The sequence below is a fragment of the Lepisosteus platostomus genome, chromosome 13 (assembly GCF_059453375.1).
Source record: "Lepisosteus platostomus isolate fLepPlt1 chromosome 13, fLepPlt1.hap1, whole genome shotgun sequence".
Classification (NCBI taxonomy): Eukaryota; Metazoa; Chordata; class Actinopteri; order Semionotiformes; family Lepisosteidae; genus Lepisosteus; species Lepisosteus platostomus.
In genome coordinates this window covers 31,971,988-31,995,981 of record NC_142623.1, presented here as the reverse complement: position 1 = coordinate 31,995,981, position 23,994 = coordinate 31,971,988, and the positions used below count along the sequence as shown (strand labels likewise).

General features: G+C 43.5%; 2 protein-coding genes across 4 annotated transcripts; both read right to left on the bottom strand.

The window, feature by feature from the left end:
• Positions 1 to 522: 522 nt before the first annotated feature.
• LOC148650405 (uncharacterized) lies at positions 523 to 20,692 on the bottom strand. Of its 2 annotated transcripts, XM_088604164.1 has the most exons (8): positions 6,363 to 6,499; positions 5,442 to 5,660; positions 4,856 to 5,197; positions 3,638 to 3,712; positions 2,699 to 2,784; positions 2,249 to 2,333; positions 2,096 to 2,132; positions 523 to 1,241 (listed from the first exon to the last, which is right to left on the bottom strand). In XM_088604164.1, the coding sequence occupies exons 2-8, from the start codon at positions 5,494 to 5,496 to the stop codon at positions 1,145 to 1,147; spliced, it is 777 nt and encodes a 258-aa protein (XP_088460290.1). In that variant the 5' UTR covers positions 5,497 to 5,660; positions 6,363 to 6,499; the 3' UTR covers positions 523 to 1,144. The 2 variants fall into 2 exon arrangements, with proteins under 2 accessions (XP_088460290.1, XP_088460291.1); XM_088604165.1 differs by lacking the exons at positions 4,856 to 5,197; positions 5,442 to 5,660; positions 6,363 to 6,499 and adding an exon at positions 20,355 to 20,692.
• Positions 6,016 to 17,940, bottom strand: LOC148650406 (hepatitis A virus cellular receptor 2-like). Of its 2 annotated transcripts, XM_088604160.1 has the most exons (8): positions 16,784 to 17,940; positions 14,762 to 14,958; positions 12,647 to 12,988; positions 10,068 to 10,151; positions 9,257 to 9,342; positions 7,741 to 7,825; positions 7,588 to 7,624; positions 6,016 to 7,028 (listed from the first exon to the last, which is right to left on the bottom strand). In XM_088604160.1, the coding sequence occupies exons 2-8, from the start codon at positions 14,814 to 14,816 to the stop codon at positions 6,932 to 6,934; spliced, it is 786 nt and encodes a 261-aa protein (XP_088460286.1). In that variant the 5' UTR covers positions 14,817 to 14,958; positions 16,784 to 17,940; the 3' UTR covers positions 6,016 to 6,931. The 2 variants fall into 2 exon arrangements, with proteins under 2 accessions (XP_088460286.1, XP_088460289.1); XM_088604163.1 differs by lacking the exons at positions 10,068 to 10,151; positions 16,784 to 17,940 and having other exon boundaries at positions 14,762 to 14,943.
• Positions 20,693 to 23,994: the final 3,302 nt, after the last annotated feature.

Below are 23,994 nucleotides of genomic sequence, written 5' to 3'. Positions count from 1 at the left end.
TCATTTCCAGTTAACACTTAAATTCCCTAGCAGGCTGGAAGTTGTCACTCACCAGCATCAGTGTTTACATTTTTCACATAGCTGTAACTTTTTCAGCTTTCTGCCCCCACTGAACGCAGTCCCCTGCAGGAGACTTGGATCTTCAACACTGACGTTCAGACATGTTCCATGCCCAAGACCCCACTGTGGTGTCAACCCTAAAACCCAGGTGAGGGTTTCTCCGATAGGTCTTGGAGAGCCAATTCCCTGGAAGCAGAGACAAGGGAAATTCCTGCTCTGATAGACTTAAGGAACTGGATTTCTTTAGTCTTGCCTTTTGATTTTCTTGTCAATAATTAGCTGTTCCTGTGTTAAATGTGTGTCTGTACAGGGCTGGGAAAATTTGAAAAATCAGTAGCTACCAAACGTGCGCATTTAGAGATGGAAATTCAGTGACGTGACCAGTCTGTAGAAACCTGCCAGCCTACGGGCTGTGAAGTTATTTTTCATTTCATGTATGTTTTATCAGACGTACAACAGAGGTGTCAAAATCGAAAATGTATTTTTAAGTACATAAGGCAAATGCATTAAATAACAAGTACAGGACAATGGTCTTCCAGGGATGTCTTTTGAACTACACAGTAGTAAAAACAACAGCAAAGGGAATTATATGCCAGTTCACCTTAAACTCAGGCCATACAGGATGGAGGATTTCAGGAGTGTGGATTAAGCTGGCACCCATCAATTCTGCCCTATAAAAATATATTGTATCTCAGTATGTAAAGAAAAAATGTAATTATTGCTTTCCTCTTTTTGTGTTAAGAGCCACAGCCTTTCCATTAAGTCATTGAACCAACTGACCCAATTAAGAGAACAAGTACACCTGTGGTTCTTAAGAGCCAGGAGAAAAGGATCTACAATCCAGACCTGCATTGACAGCATTAATCTGGAATTGCAACATTATCACGTGGGTTGCAAAACTGAACAAGATCTCAGTTCCTCTCTGCTATTGTCTTCCAGAACAGTTTTCTTATTTCAGTGCTGAGGTTGTCAATGTTGTAGATGTTCTCCTGCACTCTGTCTCTGGGGATGTCAAGGACAGACTTCATAGTCATCCTGTGTGTCACTGCTGTAGATGTTCTCCTGCACTCTGTCTCTGGGGTTGTCAAGGACAGACTTCGTAGTCATCCTGTGGGTCAATGCTGTAGATGTTCTCCTCCACTCTGGCTCTGGTCTGCAGCTCTGGGATGACCTGAGGGTCCCTGCAGATGGAGGAGGAGTGAATTAGATCTGAGAACCTGAGCCCATGCTGCTGAGCTATGCTGCCTGTAAAAACTCACTGCATTTCAAACAGGGGCGTGTAGCTATAACCCTGCTTTCTGATATAGAAAGCAAAGGTTTACATCTAAGGTCAAACTAAGTTGAAAAAGATGTAGCTGTGGTACATTCTGTATCCTTTTATTACACCTGTCCAGGTCCTACCCTACCCAGAAAAACAGCTCTTGATAGAGCATTTCAAAACTGAATGAGACGGACTTAGAATATTTACACAGAGAAAAGGTTTGAACCCTTTAGATTGGTCTGCATTATCATATGAATTGAAACACATCATTAGATCCACATGAGAGTCTTAATGAAGGATGAAGCTGAACTAATTAAATGTATAACACATTTAATTAACAAAATTAAGTGTTACATTTAGTTGGTCCACAAATCGGACTAGATGGGTCAAATGGCCTCCTCTCATTTACTATATTTCTGAAATTCTTATACTAAGTAAAATAGGGGTTCACTTATTATTTCACATCCAATACATTATTTACACTTTTCTGCTTCATGCACCCTTGCATCCCCTAAAAACACTGAACTGGTAAATACAGACACTTTTCAGTATCTTAGAAAGGACTGGTTTTGATTAAGCACAGGCATCATGGCCAAAAACTGTAATTGCCAGAACGGCACTGGAATTGTTACACGATCGCGTACAGGGGTGCGGTTTAAGGGTCACCCTACTTCCCCAAAAACTTCCTGTCATGAGCAACAGATGCTGAACAAGCATGGAGAGCACGAGGCACCAGCCCTTGCAGGTTTCCGCTGAACTGTCTCCAGTACTTACAGCTTAGTCGTCGTCTGGGCTCTCCGTTGTCTTCTGCCTAAAGTAAAGGAAGAGCCATGTGACTGAACACTTCAGTGAAGGAGGGGGGGAGTGAGAGCAGAGCTGAACACGGTGACAGTTCTGTCATCAGGGGTGATAAAGATCTCTACTTACGCAGCAGGAGAAACAGCAGGGTCAGGAGCACCAGCACCAGAGCTAGAACTGCCACCAGCCCTACAGTGAGGACTGGGCCCCCAGCCTGCAGACACACAGAGGACAGTGTTACTGGAATGTGTCTTACTAACAGCATCAACACATTTATATGGTTTTTAAATGTCACGGATGCAAGCACAATTAGACTTGTGAAAAGAAATTTTCAAAAGACCACCTTTTGATGCTGTGGTTTAGTCAAGACCTGCGTTCATATTCACCCAGCTTCTTTATTTCTGTGATCTTGAGAGTTTGCTCACAGGTTAAATTAGACCCTTAGTGTTTATCCAGAGGCAGATACTGTAGCTACTGCTGGTCATGTGCAGACCAACCAGTGACTGAAGATCTGAATGACAATGCCAGACAGTATTCTCCTGTGAGTGTGCAAACTCTTCAGCCACAGTCTTCACTCACCGAGTTACTGTACGCTGAGCTGCTGAGCTGAGCTGAAGACATTGTGGAGCTAATTGTAGAATCTGCTGCCTTCCCAGTCGATTTACCTACACAGACACGTTATTAAAAATACAGGCACAACCATTCATTTTCATTCATTTCCTGGGCATGTTGTAATGATTTACAGTACTGTGGGAAAGAAGATGATGTTGGGCTTTGTTAGGAGAGCTGTCTGGTTTTAAAGTTTTGAAATCTCAGTAAAATCTTATCAATAATGTGCCCATTCACAGAGTGTGACCAGACTGTGTGACTCTGACACCACAGAAACACCAGAGTTAGAACCTGAGAGAACTTAGCTGGTTAGTCCTCAGCAGGATGTGAAAGAGGAACTGCTAAACATAATCTGAATCAGGGTGACCAGGGTGACTGAGGGCCGTGAATCTGGAATCCCAACTTTCGCTGGTTTAGAATTTTTTCTGGGCATTTTATAATAGTTTAAGTGCATCTTTTCCCACAGCTTCAACACACAGAACTGTACGCCGTCTCTCTCCAGTTTACCAATTAAGAGTCTGCTGCCATAACTCCGACTGAAGAGCTCTGATCAAGTGAGGAATCGCTGGAGAGCATGCACAGGTGGGAATGGCGCTGTATCAGACACGCCAGAGTGTTCAGTCAGTTTTCCTTCTCCTGCAGCCCAGTGGGTCAGATTACAGCTCACACACATGAATGAGGGCCATCTTGAAACATTCATACCTATTACAAATCTTATCCAGCTTTTTAACAGGCCTTAAAGGACCTTAAAAAAGGCATCAGGTAGAGAATTGACATAGATCAGCCTGTGTTTCCGAACTCCGAACAACGACCAGCAGACAGAGGGGAATCACTGTTCCTGTGTACTGTGTGCACAGTGTGTGTACTGAGCTGCCGCTGTGTTAGAGAGGAGACAACAGAACTTCATACAGGGGGTCTGAGTGGTGGCTGCTGTCTTCTGAGGCTCTGGGGAGGAGACGAGCGAGTCTGTGGTCGTCACAGGAGCTGGAGGGGAAACAGAAGAAACTCCTGTTTGGTAAAGAAACAGAGACTGGCGCTGTACTGCGGACTCTGACTCACAGCCCCATCAGGACAGAAGCTTGAAAAAATAGAGCGCAGCTCGTCTATCTGTAACACACCCGGCACATCTGGACTGGAGACACTTTCGCCGTTTTCAGGTCAACCAGATCAAAGCCTACAGTACATGTATTTCAATAATAATAATTAATAATAATAATAATAATAATAATAATAATAATAATAATAGTTTATATAGCACCTTTAAAATGGCTTCTCAAAGTGGATTTACAATAAGAAAATAAAAAAGTACACTAGAATTACACTAGAGCAGAATTACACTAATCCAGCAGGGGTTTGGAATACAGTAATCCAGCATCCAGGTGGATGCTGCACATTGGTGATGGTGGAGGGGAGACCCCGTTACCTGTAAAGCACTTGGAGTGTCCAGAAAAGCGCTATATAAGTGTAAGCAATTATTATTATTATTATTATTATTATTATTATTATTATTATTATTAAGATGTGTGTGTGTGCACATGAAGTTTAGGACAACTTGCAATGAATCTGTCTCTCGGAGACTGTTTGCCAGCTTGCTCTCTGGCCCTCAGAGTGTTTAATTGACTTGCGAGCACACATTATAGTAAGGCATATAAATAAATATGCATTTACATATAAATAATTGCTCAGGTGAAAGTAATTCTGAGACATGACAGTGAGACGTGCTCTCTGCTCTCTTCCACCATCAGCTGGGGTTTATTCAGCCTCTGTAACAATCAAGTCCACTGTGGATTTCTGGTCATTAAGCGGTTCTGGTACTGACCTGTTGTTAAATGTTCATTGTTAATAGTTGTATAGTATCGCCAACTAGCTCTAATCTGGAAGTGTTCAATACGTGGTCATGTGCTAAACCATAAGAACAGTCCCACACTACAGCCTGCAGTGCAGTAAGACAGAGGGGACAGGGCTCAAGGTCACAAGTTGTTAGAACTGCTGCTTTGTATCTGATGTATTACATCTGAAAGTAGAGTTACACTGAAACACAACAGGGCAATGTTCACTCAGCTCCTTTTCACTTTTAAAGACACGAGGAGAAGGAAGTCGCTCACTATGGCTGAGCAGTTTACTCACCCTTTGTAACGATCAAGTTAACTGTATGTTTCTGGTCATTAAACCAGCCTGGTATTTCCACACGGCAGCCGTAGAGCCCAGAGTCGCTCTCCTGAGCGTGGAGGATGGTCAGAGAGACATCGCCTCCGGTCAGCTGTCCCAGCAGCTGGTACCTCTCTGAGAGTCTGGAGTTCACACTCTGTCCATCAGTGGAAATGATCATATTATTACACCCAGAAAGAGGTAGTTCTCCTCTCCCCCAGCACATCGTCGTCACTCCGAGATCCGTCACAGAGTATCTGCAGGGGAGAGTGACATCCTGGCCGACGGATCCTCTGACCGTCAGAGCAGAGACTCCAGTGACTGAGAATGAGGAAGAAAATCATATTACACAGCTTCTGATCAAGTCCCCCCAAAATATGTTAAAACCGAGTACCAGCATGTTTTTCTGATATAAAAAGAGTTTGATCTTCAAGAATAGAAACTTGGTGAAAGGTGAAAAATCACCAGAACGTAAACTTAAACTCCCCAGCGTATCTCCAGTATGAAGCCCAGTGTGATGATCCCAGTCAGTGACCCACAGCTCAGAAGTCCTGGGAGCTCCTACCTGCCATGAGGCTCAGTACCAGGCAGCATGATGGGAGGATCCTGCAGAATCTCATTGTGAAGAGCTGCTCTGACACTGGAGCCCCTGTGTCTGAGTTTCTGTAGACTCTTGACTCTCAGCTCTGACCTCACCTGCTGTGGCTGGCTGTGGACTCAGTTTGTCATCTGACTTCCTTTCTCGCTTTGTGAGTCATAGCTGACAAGAATTAATTTCTAAGCACTGAGGGAGAAAGGAAAGTGATTGAGCTCCAGGCTTGATTTGCTACGGTGAAGATTTAAAGTTCCTAAATTAAATGTTTTCAAATGCTAAATAATGTAAGCAATCCCCTTAAAAAGATTAATTTAATGTTAGTGCACAGAGCTGGAGACTTTCAAGCATCTAAGGTGTAAAACATAAAAATGCTTAAATTCCTATGGAAAGCAGTGGTGCCTTCCCTGTTGACCCCTTAAGAACTGATTAAATTTATGGAATAAATACAGCCAATATAATTACTGATACTATATACACTGCCTGCAACTTTCCCACTGGCTTCTCATGTGTACAGTTTTTTCTCATTACAAAAAGACAAGAGATATGACAGAAGAGGTAATTAAGTTTATTGTCGTCTTCAAGCTCGACAGCTGCTGCCGGTGTCAGCTGGGTGTCAGCAGTCAGCGCAGTGAGATCTCTACCTGCTCAGAGCAGCTGGGACTGAGCACTGCCCTGCACAGAGACTTGGCTTCAAGAGCCACTGTGACACCCAATAATAAGATGTGTGTGAAGATGGTTATTGAGTATTTAGGCAATGACTTAATGATATCTAAGTCAGTAAAACTATAAAAAACAACATGATAATAAATAATAAAAGAGTTGGGAAATATGCGATTGTTGGTCTGTGGCAGAGTTGTCTCACAGGAAATGCAGATTCCTGTCTTTCCAAACCTGTCTGTGGGTGCAGAGCCCTCCAGTTAGTTCCTGAGTCGTTTGAAGGCAGGACCAATAGTGTCTTTTAGACTTTTGATTGGCTCTGATGTTGATGCAGCTGCTCCTCGGGGGTGTCTCTCTCAGGTGTCTCTCCATCGTGAGCCCCCGGCGTGGCCAAGCTGCTTTAAAACCCACAGCTGTCTTCCAGAACACTTTTCCCACACTTGTCCTCTGGTTTGGTCATGCTTCTCCTCTCTCTGCCTCATCAAGGAGATGCAGTCTGTCTCTGGGGTTGTCAAGGACAAACTTCATAGTCATCCTGTGTGTCACTGCTGTAGATGTTCTCCTGCACTCTGTCTCTGGGGATGTCAAGGACAGACTTCATAGTCATCCTGTGTGTCACTGCTGTAGATGTTCTCCTGCACTCTGTCTCTGGGGATGTCAAGGACAGACTTCATAGTCATCCTGTGTGTCAATGTTGTAGATGTTCTCCTCCACTCTGGCTCTGGGGATGTCAAGGACAGACTTCATTGTCATCCTGTGTGTCACTGCTGTAGATGTTCTCCTCCACTCTGGCTCTGGGGATGTCAAGGACAGACTTCATAGTCATCCTGTGGGTCAATGCTGTAGATGTTCTCCTCCACTCTGGCTCTGGTCTGCAGTTCTGGGATGACCTGCGGGTCCCTGCAGATAGAGGATGGGTGATCATTAGATCTTTGTGCTTGAGCTCATTGTTGCTAATGACTGACTTCTGAAACAGGTCAAAAACATGATTCTTCTTTCCAGACACGCAAAGAGCATTTATTGACAGGAGAAGGCAACACAATGAATTCCTATGAACATTATAAAGCAGTTGCTCCTTTCAACCACTGATGTTCCACTTCAAGATAGTTAGACCAGACTTTGAAGGTATGTGTGGATAGGCCAGACTCCATCCTCCCATCTTTTGCAATATCTTATGCTATCACAAAAGTTCAAAGTTCAAAGTTCAAAGGTGAAGAGTTAAAGCAATAGATTATCAATGTATTATTTCTTAGCTATGACCTGTCCAGAAAAGAAGGCAAGGAGAAGGGGATGCATATCTATAATGCTTTTGTGCGGAGAGACTGGCAAAAAGCTCACGATAAAGCCCAGTTCGTGGGCCTCACGACATGAAGTCACTCTTACCAAACACAAAACCTGTCTAAATGTACATTCTCGGGCTAGGCCTCAGTTATTTCTCTTTCATTTCATCCATACTTACAGTCTAGTCGTCGTCTTGGCTCTCCGTTGTCTTCTGCCTAAAGTAAAGGAAGAGCCATGTGACTGAACACTTCAGTGAAGGAGGGGGGGAGTGAGAGCAGAGCTGAACACGGTGACAGTTCTGTCATCAGGGGTGATAAAGATCTCTACTTACGCAGCAGGAGAAACAGCAGGGTCAGGAGCACCAGCACCAGAGCTAGAACTGCCACCAACCCTATAGTGAGGACTGGGCCCCCAGCCTGCAGACACACAGAGGACAGTGTTACTGGTATGTGTCTTACTTACAGGATCAGAACACTGTCTTCAGTATAACGGGCCATTTCCATACCTACACAGGGAGACCCAGAAGAAACTGTGACTACATAGTTACCTAGGTTAGTAATGTTTGCACTTCTCTGATTGATTACCTCACCCAGTAGGTTTGGAGGCACATCATCATCGTCTTAAGACACAGATGATTAAAAGTTGTTCCTAATGGTTTACACAGGTTATTTAACTTCAACATATGTCATAAAGGCCACCATATTGAAGAAAGAAAACACATTCAACAGCCACCAGATCGTTCCTAGTGAGGTCACAGAGCCAGCCGAGCCAGCATACAGTGGGATTGGACCACAACATAAATACGGGAACAGAGAAGCAGAGAAGAGGGAGGAAAGCAGACCTCATCAGTCATCATTACCATTACTTATCTTCATCATTATCATCTCAGTTTTAAAACAAAATTCTATCCATGCAATTTAAGCACTTTAAAGAGTTCTGGACTTTGTGCATTATTCCAAGAGAGCTTGTGGTCTTATTTTAATTCGGATTTCATATTTAGTGGAATTCTCATGCTAAAAACATCCCTCCTGTTTTAGTGGCGCACTGTTAGAAGAACAGGGAAATTGTTCCCATTCACTTGTGCTTATCCATGGTATAGAGTCAAAGATTTAATTCTTATATGACCCATTTTTTATAGAACTCAGGTTTCCTTTCATTAGACAGTTAAGTGTTTTGTGATGTACCTAGACTACAGGGAAAGATTTGTGGAATTACCTGTCTGGTGGAATAGGACTCTGAAACACACTGACTGAAATAATCTGTCTATAGAATAATCGTTGTGTGTATTGTAGAGTTCTAAATTAAATTGTCATGATTATGTAAATTATTGTTGATAAATATTTGTTTGTCCTGTCTAATTTTGTCCTGATTAATATTCCTTCATCACTGTGCTGCAGCATAAAAGATGTATATTATTCTGTAGTCCCAGTCTTTGGTGGAGGAAATCATCAATCTGTAATTATTTGCTTCGTATTAAAAATGGTGATTTTTTAACACCCCACTATTCTTACATTTCAAAATCTCCTGCCCCCATCATGTAACAATTTCTTATGGTTTTTAATGACATGGATGCAAGCACAATTAGACTTGTGGAAAGAAATTAAGACCACCTTTTGAACAGCAGCATTTTGGTCAAGATCTGTGTGCAAAGTGCCCAGCTTCTTTATTTCTGTGATCTTGAGAGTTTGCTCACAGGTTAAATTAGACCCTTAGTGTTTATCCAGAGGCAGATACTGTAGCTACTGCTGGTCATGTGCAAACCAACCAGTGACTGAAGATCTGAATGACAATGCCAGACAGTATTCTCCTGTGAGTGTGCAAACTCTTCAGCCACAGTCTTCACTCACCGAGTTACTGTACGCTGAGCTGCTGAGCTGAGCTGAAGACATTGTGGAGCTGATTGTAGAATCTGCTGCCTTCCCAGTCGATTTACCTACACAGACACGTTATTAAAAATACAGGCACAACCATTCATTTTCATTCATTTCCTGGGCATGTTGTAATGATTTACAGTACTGCAGGAAAGAAGATGATGTTGGGCTTTGTCAGGAGAGCTGTCTGGTTTTAAAGATACTGAGTGACCAGGGTGACTGAGGGCCATGAATCTGGGTGACCAGGTTACTGGGGGCCGTGAATCAGGGTGACCAGGTTACTGAGGGCCGTGAATCGGGGTGACCAGGTTACTGAGGGCCGTGAATCGGGGTGACCAGGTTACTGAGGGCTGTGAATCGGGGTGACCAGGTAACTGAGGACCATGTATCAGGGTGACAAGGGTGACTGAGGGCCGTAAATCAGGGTGACCAGGTGACTGAGGATCATGGTCAGTTTCCTTGTCAAATCCGATGTGACTCTATAGCATCTCTTTGGCCCGAGCAGCTTCACCAACAAATACATAAAACTAGAAAAAATTACTATATAAATATATATCTACATATAATTATAAATATTAATATATATCTACACACATATATATATAGTAGATATCTATATAGAGTGTCTTCTGAAAAGATCCTCATAAATGTGAAGCAGTCAAAGAATTTTAAAATCTGGTTGTGACTGTTGTGTGGGTGTGTAGGCCAGGGTGTGTTTCTCGAGGGTGTGCACGGCGTGTGTGCTGAGCTGTCGCTGTGTTAGGGAGGGGGTGGCACTCATCCGTACTCGGGGTCTGAGTGGCGGCTGCTGACGGCCGAGGCTCCGGCGTCACTGAGGAGGGGACGAGCGAGTTGGTGGTCGTCACAGAAGCTGGAGGGGGGACAGAAGAAACTCCTGCTTGGTAAAGAAACGGAGACTTGGGGGAAATTCAGGACTTGGGAATAAAACCACAACCACTTAGAGATGCCAATTACATTTGCCAGCATGGTTTTGGAGACTCTTGGTAGGTAACTAGGCGGAACTAGACAGAACCCATGTGAACCCATGTGGACATGGTGACATGCAGACCCCACACAGAAGGTACCCCAGTCCAGAAGCAAACTCAGGACCCAAGACCTGTGAGAAGTGTGCTACCCTAAAATTGATATATTTAGTCTATATAAATTAATATTGCAACTTAAATACTTCACCTGACATGAGAAGTCCTAAAACAAAACATGTCTAAGGTATTTGAAAGGTAACATTTGATCCAGATACATTTGATTCTCTAAGATTTAGAAATTCGATTCATACATGAGAAATGAGCTATTGGTAATAAAATATCATATACTGTATATAAAATATTGAATAATCTGAGTTTCTGTAAATGTATTAACATCTTATTCATATTCTCTTAATCTATTACTTGCAAACACTTTCTAAAAGGAATGTGTAACGAACATTAATTATTTTCAAGCTATATGATAGTAAAATGGAACAATAAAGCATACCACCAATTTGAGTGTTTATGACTGGAGCACAACATGATTCATTCCTCGTAGAGGATACAAACCATATCTCTTCATTCCCACCCTCCAAAAACTCTCTATTTCTGGTTTCTTGCAAATACGGTGAAAATGTTCTTTGTTGGATTATAGAAGTCAATATTGCACAAAAATGAAAAAGATGTGTACTTATGGATTTGATAACTACATACTGTACATGCAAGTAAGACTATGTTACATATGTGAAAATATTGAATTTTTAATTTAAGAATGTTTAAGGGAGACAAATTATACAACTGGGCAAAGGAAAAGGAAACCTTGTCCTTGAGCCTAGAGCCTGTGCTGTGTGGCATTACGTGGGGGCGTGTCCAGTGTGGAGGCGGAGCCTTTCATCCAGGGCTCCGCCTTGCCTTAGGAGCTCTATAAAAGCCCACTGAATACCCCCCTAAGGGACGAGCAGGGCCATCCCCAGAAGGGGAGGAACTTCCACCGGCAGTCCCAGAGGGGGATCGTACCCGAGCGTAAGGCTGTTGTTCTTTTTCTTTTCATTTCCTTTTTCTTTTTGTCTGTCCCGTCCTGTATCTTTACTGGTGCAGGCTGATTGTTTTCACACGTTACGTTCCTGTTTTGTTTGGGGCTTACGCTCCCAGCTCTTTCAGGCTCTCTTTCCTAGCGTTAATCCCACATCAGCAGGGTCCACTTGTCGGCACGCCCGTCTCCATTTGGTGGTTTGAACCAAATCTTTGAGCTGACGTTGCCATTAACTGCGACCGAGAAATACTCCAACCGGCACATCGCTCCGCCTGCCGTCAGAGTTGGAGGGGGGAGGAGGAGAACAAAGTAATGAAGCCAATTCAGAGATGGGGATTATTAGGAGGCCATGATTGGTAAAGGCCAGGGGGGAAATTTGGCCAGGAAACCAGGGTTACACCCCTACTCTTTTCGAGAAACGCCCTGGGATTTTTAATGACCACAGAGAGTCAGGACCTCGGTTTTACGTCTCATCTGAAAGACGGCGCTTATTTACAGTATAGTGTCCCCATCACTATACTGGGGCATTAGGACCCACATGGACAGCAGGGTGAGCCCCCCTGCTGGCCTCACTAACACCTCTTCCAGCAGCAACCTTAGTTTTTCCCAGGAGGTCTCCCATCCAGGTACTGGCCGGGCTCACACCTGCTGGGCTTCAGTGGGTTACCAGCTGTGAGTTGCAGAGTGATGGCTTCCCTGCTCTTTCAGACTGGACTCCGTTAAATAGGTTAAAGTCCAGTCTGGCCACTGCTGTGCTGTTGGTTCTTTTTTTTCCCAGGCTGGACCCTGTTAAATAGGACAAACCCAGCCTGGGTGTCGCGATGCACAGCGGCACACTTCTTTTTGCTTTTCGCTCTGTTTTTTTCACCCTTTTCTGTGTTATTTTGGTTCTTGCTAAGCTCACACCGGTGCTCCCATCTCTCAGTTATCCCATCCCTCAGGCTTTTTACTGGTGCTTGCCACGGCTCCTCCCACTCCCAAGGTTACAGTTGGAAAAGATGAAAGGGTTAGGGTTACCTTCTCATACCTGTTCTTAATTGCTGTAGCTTAATTGTAGCTGTACACTATTGTTCATTGGTGTTTGTTCAGTTTGTGCTCATGTGCTAAACCATAAAAACTCTTTATTAACATATTGACCGGCAGTCCCACACTACAGCCTGCAGTGCAGTAACAGAGTGGACAGGGCTCAAGGTCACAAGTTGTTAGAACTGCTGCTCTGTATCTGATATACTAACATCTGGAAGAAGAGTTATTCTGAAACACGACAGTGAAATGTTCACTCAGCTCCTTTTCACTTGTAAAGACACGAGGAGAAGGAAGTTGCTCAACATGGCTGAGCAGTTTACTCACCCTTTGTAACGATCAAGTTAACTGTATGTTTCTGGTCATTAAACCAGCCTGGTATTTCCACACGGCAGCCATAGAGCCCAGAGTCGCTCTCCTGAGCGTGGAGGATGGTCAGAGAGACATCGCCTCCGGTCAGCTGTCCCAGCAGCTGGTACCTCTCTGAGAGTCTGGAGTTCACACTCTGTCCATCAGTGGAAATGATCATATTATTACACCAAGAAAGAGGTAGTTCTCCTCTCCCCCAGCACATCGTCATCACCCTGTGATCCGTCACAGAGTATGTGCAGGGGAGAGTGACGTTCTGGCCGATGGATCCGTTGACCGTCAGAGCAGAGACTCCAGTGACTGAGAATGAGGAAGAAAATCATATTACACTGCTTCTGATCAAGTCCCCAAAGATTGTTAAAATTGAGTACTGGCATGTTTTTCTGATATAAAGAGTTTGATCTTTAAGAATAGAAACTTCATTCCACTGAATGATACTTCACTCTCTGTCCATCTTTTATCACACCATAAAAGAAGCAAAAGGTATTTCTCCTCTCTTCCAGCACATTTTCTGTACACCATTCTCTTTCACAGAGTATGTGCAGGGGAGAGTGATGTTCTGACCAATGATTGTCACAACAGAGACTCCACTGCCTGGAAAGAACATGAGAAACATTATTTGCAGAGTGAGCCACACAGGAAGCAGAACAACACACTGTCCACATCACAGGGCTGACCCAGGCCTGCAGGAAGTTAGACACGAGAGGACCTGGGTGTTACTGAAGAGGCTTCTGTGTCCTCATTGAAACAACGTGGGGAAGCAATAAAAAAAGCAAACAGTCTAGTTTTTGGATTTAGAGCACAGAGTGTGGAATTTATACCCAGGGAAGTTATGCTCAAGGTTTTCAGCGTCCTAGTAAGGCCTCACCTGGAAAACCGCGTTCAGGTTTGGTCATCAAACCACAGAAAAGATATTGCAGCCTGAGAAAGAGTTCAAGGAAGAGCAACAGGAATGATTCCTGGTCTCAGGAGACGGCCTCTTACAGACAGGTTAAAGAAGCTAAACCTCTTCAGTCTAGAGCAGAGGAGATGGAGAGAAGTTCTGACTAAAGCATATGAGCATATCCGAATGTATAGATACAGACAGAGCCAACCCAAAAGACTGTTCCACACCCTGCAGAGAAACTAGGACACAGACTCACAGCTGGAATTTTTAATATGTTTCCATAAATTAAAGGAAATGTTTCTCTACACAAAGAGTTGTGGCACTAAACATCCCCTGCTCTCTTTTGCAACATTAAATGTAGTAGCTGTATTTTTCAATTTATTATATGAAAAATCCTTTTACTTTTAATTTTCTAATGAAGTTAAATTCTGTCCTTTCTAGCCTCTTTATCTAATACAAGGTTGTGGGGGAGCCAGAGCCTATGGCAGCAAGCAATGGGCACCAGGCGACATACACCCTGGACTGAACACCAGTCCATCACAGGACAGACTGACATACACCCTGGACTGAACACCAGTCCATCACATTGTCAGGGCAAACTGACAGAGACACAGTTACATACAAGTACACAGCACATTTTTCTCAATTTTCCCAAACGCCAATTCAACTACCAGCATATCTTTGGACTGTGGGGGATCCCAGAGTAACTGGAAGAAACCCACACAAACACAGGGAGAACATGCAAACTCCACACAGACAGCACCCCAAACAGCAAAGCTTACCACAGTGTCACCACGTCACTCGAGGGTTTAATTATAATTTATAATTCCTTAAAAAAATCTACATTTATAATGAGAAATGTGAACCCTCCATGATACAGCTACACAACTGCCCAGAGAGTCCAGTGTATCTCCAGTATAAAACCTGCCTGCAGAGACAGAGACTCTGTCCTGTCCTCACAGTGATCTCTCCAGTGTATCTCCAGTATAAAACCTGTCTGCAGAGACAGAGACTCTGTCCTGTCCTCACAGTGATCTCTCCAGTGTATCTCCAGTATAAAACCTGCCTGCAGAGACAGAGACTCTATCCTGTCCTCACAGTGATCTCCCCAGTGTATCTCCAGTATGAAGCCCAGTGTGATGATCCCAGTCAGTGACCCACAGCTCAGAAGCCCAGGTAGCTCCTACCTGCCATGAGGCTCAGGACCAGGCAGCATGATGGGAGGATCCTGCAGAGTCTCATTGTGAAGAGCTGCTCTGACACTGGAGCCCCTGCGTCTGAAAGACTCTTGACTTTCAGTTCTGACTTCCCCTTCTGTGGTCGGCTGTAGACTCAGTTTGTCATCTGACTTCCTCTCTTGCTTTGTGATTCGTAGCTCAGGTTTCTATATTTAAAAAAATTGAAGTTGTACTATTCTAGGCCAGGGGTTCCCAAATATGGTCTTCACAAACCATTAGCTAGAAGGAGTTGCTGGATACAGGAGTCCTGTGCAGGGACAGGAGATCTGTAAATGTCAATGTTGCATTGAATCACAGGAAGGGAATCGGAACAGGGGCAGATGGAGTTGAGTGTAGAAAAGTGCAAATGAGTGCCTGCAGACAGGAGAACTGTCCTCTGTAAATATCAGCTGGAGACACTGGCCTGTGAAGAGAACTACTCTGTTCACTCATCATTTCCTCTTCCAGATGTGGTGGAGGAACAAAGGAGAACATGAGTATAGCACAGTGTATATATATATATTACAGTGAAGTATGTGACAGGAAATACATTTTTACACAAAGAGCAGCAGGAGTCTGGAACATGGTACCCAGTTTGCACTTGAAATCATTTTCCTGGTCAGAAGCAAATTCTCAGTTCAATAAGGTTCTGAGTACAAACCAGCACAAACCAGTTGAACTGACTCCTCTGGTCTGTAACTTCTTCATTTTATATGAAATACATTTAATTTTGTCAATACATAAAGTCCTCTTCTGTTACAAGAAGCTTTCAAAATGACTAAAGTATTAAATCACCCATGTGGAATACAGTTATTTCTCATCATTTGACACCACATACAGTGCTTGTGCACAGTTAATATTGAAGTTTATTCCAGATATCCTACACCACTACACTGTCGTAATTCTGCTCTCTACATTACATTGTGGGTCCTCACTTTTAGCACAAAGCTAACAGAGAGAAAGGCAATTTTAGCCTATATTCAAGGACTTTCTTCCTTACTAAAATAATAACTGATCAAAATAAGAAAAAAGCATGTGTCTCTTACATATACCTATCCTCCACAAGTTTCAATATTTGCAGTAATTGTTTTTCTAAAGGAATAACACCTCTAAGAATTTCCCACTAGGTGTCAGTGTGGTACAGCTGTTGCACTGAACTACAAAAGGGATTAAATCTGCTGTTTAAAGTGAGTAGTTGTAGGATCTTCACTTGTACAGAAATAGGTTCCTAATCTCAGACTCCTTCTGAATGTACACACTTTATTAGAGAATGAAAAGCTGCAACAATGTTGTTCAAGTGGTACAGGTGTGGTGCTGAGTGGAGAAGAATCCAAGGCTCTTTCTTCATCATGGTGGGTGTCATCGCTTTATGCACCTGAAGAGGAGCGCAGACAGAAACGCGCCGGTCAGACACACGACACACAGCAGCCGAACTCCATTCGCAATGAGGACTTCATCCTGGTGGGCAAAGGAGGAAGAGTTAGAAAAATACAACTTTACCCCACCAGACTCGTATCCCTACTTCCATCTTCCCCACCCATCCACTTCCTGTCCACTGTATACACGTCTGGGTCACTGGGCATCCGGAGCCTATCCCAGAGAGCAACAGGCACACCCTGGGCCGACACCAGTCCATCACAGGGCACACACAGAAACAGCACCACGCAGGGCCGAGTTTCCCTGCCAGCGATTAACCTACTGTACCAGCACGTCTTTAGACTGTGAGAGGAAACCGAATCACCTGGAAGGAAACACACAGAGAACCTGCAAACTCTTGACAGATAATACCTCGGGTCCAGAACTGAACCCAGGGCCCAGCACTTCCCTGGTATCTCTACAAGTGGAACTCAATGTTGAAAGCTTGTGTTTGTACAGAAAACTCCAAGCCATTTTCACTACAAGAGTTTTCAGCCTCGGTCTATGGAATGTCTGTAGGTTTCCGGTTCCGTTCGGTTACACTGTGTTTGGGGGCGAGATAGGAGCTGTACTCACGGGGACGTGCGGAGGGTGGGTTCCTGTCCGGACAGCCCCTCCTACAAACACGGGAAAGTGTCAGTAGCGCCTAATCACAGCAATACTGATGAAGACCGGACACGGGCGAGGAGGTCAGTGTTTGGGTGAGCACTGGCTGTTTTCACAGTCCAGTTTCTATCAACTCGATGGCCGGTCTTGCAGCTGACAGTATGATAACAAGATTTACAGCAGGGAGCTGTAGTTGACGCAGTTCAATGAAATCCCTATTGTAATGACACCTTTTCACCAGCAGGGAGCTCTAGAGTTCAATGCCTGGTTAGCATCAGACCTCACTGCAAAATTGATGGTTATTAAAGTATGAACTGTGAAAGGCATGTGGCGATTTCATTCGTATTCGAAATAAATATCCGATATGTACAGTTAGTTATATTTCTTTAAACATTTACTGACCAATTAATGTCAATTAAAATAGTAAATAAACACATATTTGCTATATAAATCGCCATTGAGCCTGAAAGTCCCGTTTAAAAACTGTTTTGATATATAATGTTATCTGTTTTTGGTTCGGTTGTTGATAAACTAGATTATGTAGATGTTCTTCAAGAAGGGTAATTCAAAGAAACGCCCGTCAAGGCAGAGAACACCAGCTTTTCCCTCGACATGGTTTTCCGCCGGTTCGCGTGTGTTATTACTGTCTGTGCTCTTCAGTCCCCCCGTTTTCCAAACACCTCCTGCTATTCGGTGTCTCGGGGGAGCCGGAGTCTTTCCCGGAGAGACATGGGGGCAAGTACAGGGTACACCCCGGCTGGGATACCACACACACACACTCCAGGGCCGGTTTTCCAAGAAAGCAACTTAACTTGCCAGTATGGGACTGTGGAAAGAAAGCCACACAAACTAGGGGAGATCATACAAACTACATGCCGTATCTGTGCTCTTGAGGAGTGAAGTCAGCGAAGCGTTTGTGCCTTTTTCTCGCCCGTAACTGATAATGTAAACCTCTTTTACAGTACTAATATAAGCCTGGAACAACACTGAGGAGAGGCGTCGCCGCCTATAGTCTCAGTCATGCTGAGAGACCACATTCTGTATTAGAATTACCAAAAGAAGGTTTACTCTATGCAGAAAATGCGTTTGATTATTACGCAGTCGACTAATGTTATTTCGGCTGGATCTTCATTAGGTAGCTGTGGCGTACCCTGTGTGTAATTGTGCTGTCTGCCTGTGGTGTGTCCTTTGCTCCTGTCCCAGGGCTTTTCTGTGGAAGTGGAGACAGTGGCTTCGGTAGCTGCAGTTGTGTAAGGAGCTGGAGGAGAAAGAGACGGAAATCTTCGTTAGAGAGGGTGTCAGAACAAGGTTCCTTGTGTGTAAAAGAAGTGACAGGTCAAAATTGGATCAAATGTCCTTCCTTGTCTCTGTTGAGATGTTGACGTCTCATTTAGGATGTTATTTGTAAAGATGTATGAGGTATAAAACACATTGTCACATTGCTCTTTCTTCTGAGCTGTGCACAACCAGGGTTCCAATCAGACAAAGTAACAGATTACAGGCAACAAACTCTGCTAATGAACTTCTTTTGTCGCTAAGATCCAAAGAGCATTTGCCTTCCTTAGTCAGGCAGGAATGTCTGCAATTAAAATACTAAGGCTGATTCCAATCACTGTATGCTGATTATATAGAATTTAATATATCAAATAATATTTTTTTGCATTTGTTTATATATTACTGTACTATATTTATAATCTTTTTGGCATTCGGAGCTATTGACATAACTCCCACCCTTTGTGTAAAGAAGTCCTTCCTGTCTTCAGTGTTAAATATTCCTCCCTGTAGTTTCCACTGGTGTCGTCTGGTTCGTGTTTTTCTGTTGGTTCTGAAGAAGTACACTGGCTTCATTGGGTCAGTGCAGTCTCTTCTAGCTCACTCTTTCCCAATTACAGTTTCTTTTTCCTTCCTGCCTGCAAAACCCTGTGCTTGTCTGCATAAACTGTGATCTCCTAGGTATTTGCCTAGTCTTGAATTCTAAGGATGACTAAGGAAGACATACAGTAGCATTGTCTTGAATACATTTTGCTTCATCCTTAATGCTGCTGTTCCTGTTGTGGTAATGAAAAAACTCATGTTTTGCTCAGTTGCAGTTTTCTTTTCTGTCTCTCTCTTGGTCTGTTCAAAATCTTCTTTAACCTGTTCCAGCAGATCACTGTATCCTTTTTACTTGACTGGCTTGTTTTTAAATCATTTTATGAAGTGCCTTAATTTCCCTTATATTTTTCCAAATTAATTTGTTGAACTATTTGGGTTTTGTTTTTCTAGCCTTTGATTTGCTAACTCTTGGGATTAATGTGTTGTGTGTTTTAAGCACAATCTCATTAGACTGTTGCCATCTGTTTTGCACTGACACCATATCTACCCTGTTCCATTTTCTTCCCTTGAGCTGTTTCATACCTTCAACATCTGCTTTTCTGAGGTTGTAGACTTTTGCATTGGACACATCCTGTACAGTTTCAAAGTATACAGTTCTTCAAAGCACGTAGTTCCCTAATTGCTCACATACCTGTTTACCTCAACGTGTCTCAATTGTTTTTGAAGATAAGATCTATACAAGCATTTTCTCCTGTAGGTGCTCCAGATAACTGGGTTTCATGAGCAGCTTCTGACTCTCCAGGGTGCAGGGCTCCCTGAAAGCTGGTTGTGTCAATTCTGCAGTTCTCTGGAGCTCCTGGAGAGCCTTTAGTAGTTCCTGCTCCTGTGCTTCAACCTTTACATTCAGTATCTGGATTCTGTTACTATAGATATTATTTCTCCAGGTGCCACGCAAGATCCACATGACTGGAGTAAACACCGTCGGTTAAGTGTATATTGTACAGCACATGGAGAATGTTTGTGTTTTTAGGACGAGAAAAGACTTTGCTGTTTCAATGTGGTCAGCCTTCTTAGCTGATGATATTTATCACAACTTCCTGTGACAATGTGGCCTGTTAGCTGTAGCACAATGTATTTGAGCTGTTTAGACATTTACTAACTGCATCCACTTGTAGTGCAGCTGTCTTCAGGAAGTGATGCAGTTATGATGATTTCAATAAAAAGAAAGGAGCGTTATGATACATGAACATTTCCTCGCCACCTCACTCAGTATTGGTTTTTCCTAAGTGAGCTACTCTTGCGGTCTGGGCTTTATTGGTTTCTCACACCCTTTTGGCTTTGGACTAGTTTCGCCTTTGTACTACGGCTTTCGGATTGGGGCTTTGCTTTGGCAAGTACTCTCCTTGGTTTGGACTTTAGGCTTTCACCTTCGACTACGTGCTCAGACTGCGCTTGAGGAACTATCTTAACTCAAAGTATATTTTCCAGCTCCCGTATAGGGTCTGGATTTCTCTCTCGGCTATAATAGCCGGATTGGTAACACTAATATCATCAGAGAAGCTACCTCTGAGAGGAGAACGTCACTCCTGTTTGTTCTGACTTAGTCACATTTCCGAGAACTGCAACAGCCCAAGAACTAAATCAAGCTGGAGTACAAATTAGCTGTATTTTGCTAAAAAAAAACATTTTTTTAGTTTCAAGTATTTTTACTGTGCAGTTCACTCACCCTTTGTAATGATCAAGTTAACTGTCAGTTTGTGGTCATTAAACCAGCCTGGTATTTCCACACGGCAGCCGTAGAGCCCAGAGTCGCTCTCCTGAGCGTGGAGGATGGTCAGAGAGACATCGCCTCCGGTCAGCTGTCCCAGCAGCTGGTACCTCTCTGAGAGTCTGGAGTTCACACTCTGTCCATCAGTGGAAATGATCATATTATTACACCCAGAAAGAGGTAGTTCTCCTCTCCCCCAGCACATTGTCGTCACCCCGTGATCCGTCACAGAGTATGTGCAGGGGAGAGTGATGTCCTGGGCGACGGATCCACAGACCGTCAGAGCAGAGACTCTGCTGCCTGGAAACAACAAGAGAAACATCATTTAATACACAAAGCATTGGGTTATGTTGCCTTACAAATCAATAGCAATGATTTAGATATGGTTAGCAGTTTAAAGTAACACAAATGGAAGTACCAAAACGTTTCTGCTTTTATTAGTTTTAAAGTAGAATTTAAAACCCATACCACATGACCAGTCACTGATGCTGTAGTATTGGGACTCAAACTGTAGAATAAAGTTTTCCTCCCTCCAGCTTTCCCAACTTCTGTATTGTAAAAAGATAAATCTTTTCTGCTCTTAAGTATTTCAGCAGTTTTAAAATACTGAAGCAGCCAGATATAGTCCTGTAGGTGCTCCAGCAAACTGGGTAATAAAGCTGACATGAACCATGTCTGCCTTTGCAGTTTCTGCTGAAGCTTTTTCTGAGTTGAGAAATTGAAGTCTCCCATGAAAACTATGTCTTTGTTTGCAATTAAAATCTCACATTATTCTACATCTACTTTTGTACTTATGATTAACATCAGCATTTGGATCTGGTAATGTATAGCAGTCCCCTGACACTCTTTGATATACTGTATTGTTCATTCCTCTCCCTCTTCCATCTTTCCTGTCTCTTCACTGTTTACATTCCTCTCCATCATGTGATCCCTTTTATATTACTATTCCCTGCAGCTATTGTAGCTTCCTATACCTTTTGAGAGCTCCTGGCATTTAAACACAAGCATGTAAAACTCCTGGACCTGTTAGTAGTGCTGTTTTCCTCTCTGGTTCTGTTTCTGCCATTGTTCCCAATGCAGCTGCATTTTGGAAATTCTTTGGATTCTCCTCCATTCCCGTCTACTTTTAAAGTTTCCCGATTTCCTTGTGGATCCTTGTGCAAAGAAGGCTTCTGCCCATGTCATTCAGACATAGTCAGTCACATCTTGTAGATGTCCTTTGCTATGGAATGGCCTCCAGTTGTAATGGGAGCCGGTCCTGACTCCCGTGACGTACGTAGTTTAGGACCCTGTGCAGACGGTATAATCCGGAAGTGACTGGAGAAGGGCTACAGAGAAAAGAGCCTGTAAGCCTGTAGACTTTAGAGACAATATCAGGCACTTCAGATCCAGGGAGACAGCAGACTGTCATTGACTCACTATCTGTGGTGCTGATCTCAGTTATACGCTGTGGTGTTCAGTTATTCAGTTAACTGAATAGAGTCTTCACTAATCCCCACTTCCCTTTCTGTGTTCTTAGCAGTGTTGACAGTACTTGTAGTCAGTGTTTGGGACTTGAGGTCAGCAGTGAAGGTTTCATGAGCAGCTTCTGTCAAACTCTGTGTTTATCTGACTCTCCAGGGTGCAGGGCTCCCTGAACGCTGGTTGTGTCAGTCCTGCAGTTCTCTGGAGCTCCTTGGGAGCCTTTAGTAGTTCCTGCTCCTGTGCTTCAACCTTTACATTCAGTATCTGGATTCTGTTACTATAGATATTATTTCTCCAGGCGCCACGCAAGATCCAGATGACTGGAGTAAACACCGTCGTTTGAAGTTTTGATTGTATACTCTGCAGCATATGGAGAATGTTTGTGTTTTTATGACGAGAGACAGTTTTGCTGTTTAAATGTGGTCAGCCGTGTTAGCCACAGCAATGTGTCCTGCAGACTACTCTACCAGTACTCAGTGTGGTCTGCTCACACCTCATCTCAACCATTCAAACACCTACCATGCAGTATATTGTGTTTTTGCTAACACATGATATTCTTGGCTATAATATCTGCTATTTGGCAAATATAACTGTGAAATAATATTTTCATTTTTAAGTATGTTGAAACTAGATCTCAAGTGTATCTCCAGTATTATACTTGCCTGTAGAATTGGTCTGTCCTGTCCTCACACTGATCTCTCCAGTATAAACCTCCCTGCAGAGATAGAGACTCTGTCCTGTCCTCTCAGTGATCTCTCCAGTGTATCTCCAGTATAAACCTGCCTGCAGAGACAGAGACTCTGTCCTGTCCTCACAATGATCTCTCCAGTGTATCTCCAGTATGAAGCCCAGTGTGATGATCCCAGTCAGTGCCCCACAGCTCCGAAGCCCAGGTAGCTCCTACCTGCCATGAGGCTCAGTACCAGGAAGCATGATGGGAGGATCCTGCAGAGTCTCATTGTGAAGAGCTGCTCTGACACTGGAGCCTCTGTAGACTCTTGACTCCCAGCTCTGACTTCCTCTGCTGTCGTTAAGTGTGGACTTTATTATCTGACTTTCTTGTCTCGTGATTCACAGCTCAGTTTTGTTTTTGTTTTTAATCATAGATATGAAGAAACGGAACCAGAGCTTTTCAGCTGTAAATCCTGAGTTACTCACAAACCATTAGTTTGGATGTTCTGGGGGTCACTGGATACAGGAGTTCTTCCTAGTGGTGGGAGATTTTTAAATGTTTCACTGAATCACGAGAAGGGCATCAAACTGGGGGCAGATAGATGCTTGCAGGCAGGAGAACTGTTCTCTGTAAACATTAGATGGAGACTTAATGTCTCTGTTTGCTTATTAATTCCTCTTCCAGACGGAGGGGAGAAACAATTTAACAGGAACACAAATGCAGACAGATAGATAATACTTTATTAATCCCGTAGGGAAATTGATGTGTTACAGCAGTCCAGCCCAAGACAAGCAAAACAGACATCAGAATAGTTATAAAACAAAAGCCAAAAAATAAAAATAAATAAATAAATAAATAAATAAATAAATAAATAAATAGGTGTGTGCAAAATGTGATGATCATAGTCACTGTAAAAACAATTAAATATGTGCAAAATGTGCATAGGTTTATACAGACTGATTGTCCAACAAGTACAATGGAGCAAACATGCTGTCCATAGAGGAGCAAATGAAGGGCTAACAGTCCTAGCCTAGGGCAGCGTTATACACCCTGACAGCCGCCGGGAGGAAAGACCTGCGGAAACGTTCCCTTGAACACCGTAGCTGGAGCAGTCTGTTAGTAAAGGTGCTCCGCTGCCCAGTAACAGTCCCATGAAGCGGATGAGAGGCGTTGTTCATGATGGCTGTGAGCTTGGTCAGCATTCTCCTCTCCGCCACCACCTCCAGGGGGTCAAGGCTCAGTCCCAACACAGAGCCAGCCTTCTTGATGATTTTATTGAGCCTATTTGCATCTCGTCATGATGCTGCTGCCCCAGCACATAACAGCGTAGAAGATGGCCGCCGCCACCACTGATTCACAAAAATAAAAGGTGTAGCAATGTTCCACACACACCAAAGGACCTGAGCCTCCTAAGAAAATAGAGTCGGCTCTGACCTTTCTTGTACAGGGCGTCAGTCTTAC

Excerpts from the sequence above, each read along its gene's own strand:
- LOC148650405 (XM_088604164.1), bottom strand. The coding sequence starts at position 5,496 with ATGAGATTCTGCAGGATCCTCCCATCATGCTGCCTGGTACTGAGCCTC. Across the intron at positions 3,713-4,855 it reads TAACTTGATCGTTACAAAGG|CTCCTGTGACGACCACAGAC; the intron begins GTGAGTAAACTG and ends TTTCCCCTCCAG. Across the intron at positions 1,242-2,095 it reads GCCCAGACGACGACTAAGCT|GGACCCTCAGGTCATCCCAG; the intron begins GTAAGTACTGGA and ends CTCCATCTGCAG.
- LOC148650406 (XM_088604160.1), bottom strand. The coding sequence starts at position 14,816 with ATGAGACTCTGCAGGATCCTCCCATCATGCTGCCTGGTCCTGAGCCTC. Across the intron at positions 12,989-14,761 it reads GGTCCTGAGCCTCATGGCAG|TCACTGGAGTCTCTGCTCTG; the intron begins GTAGGAGCTACC and ends CCTCATTCTCAG. Across the intron at positions 9,343-10,067 it reads AGCCGCCACTCAGACCCCGA|GTAAATCGACTGGGAAGGCA; the intron begins GTACGGATGAGT and ends GTGTCTGTGTAG.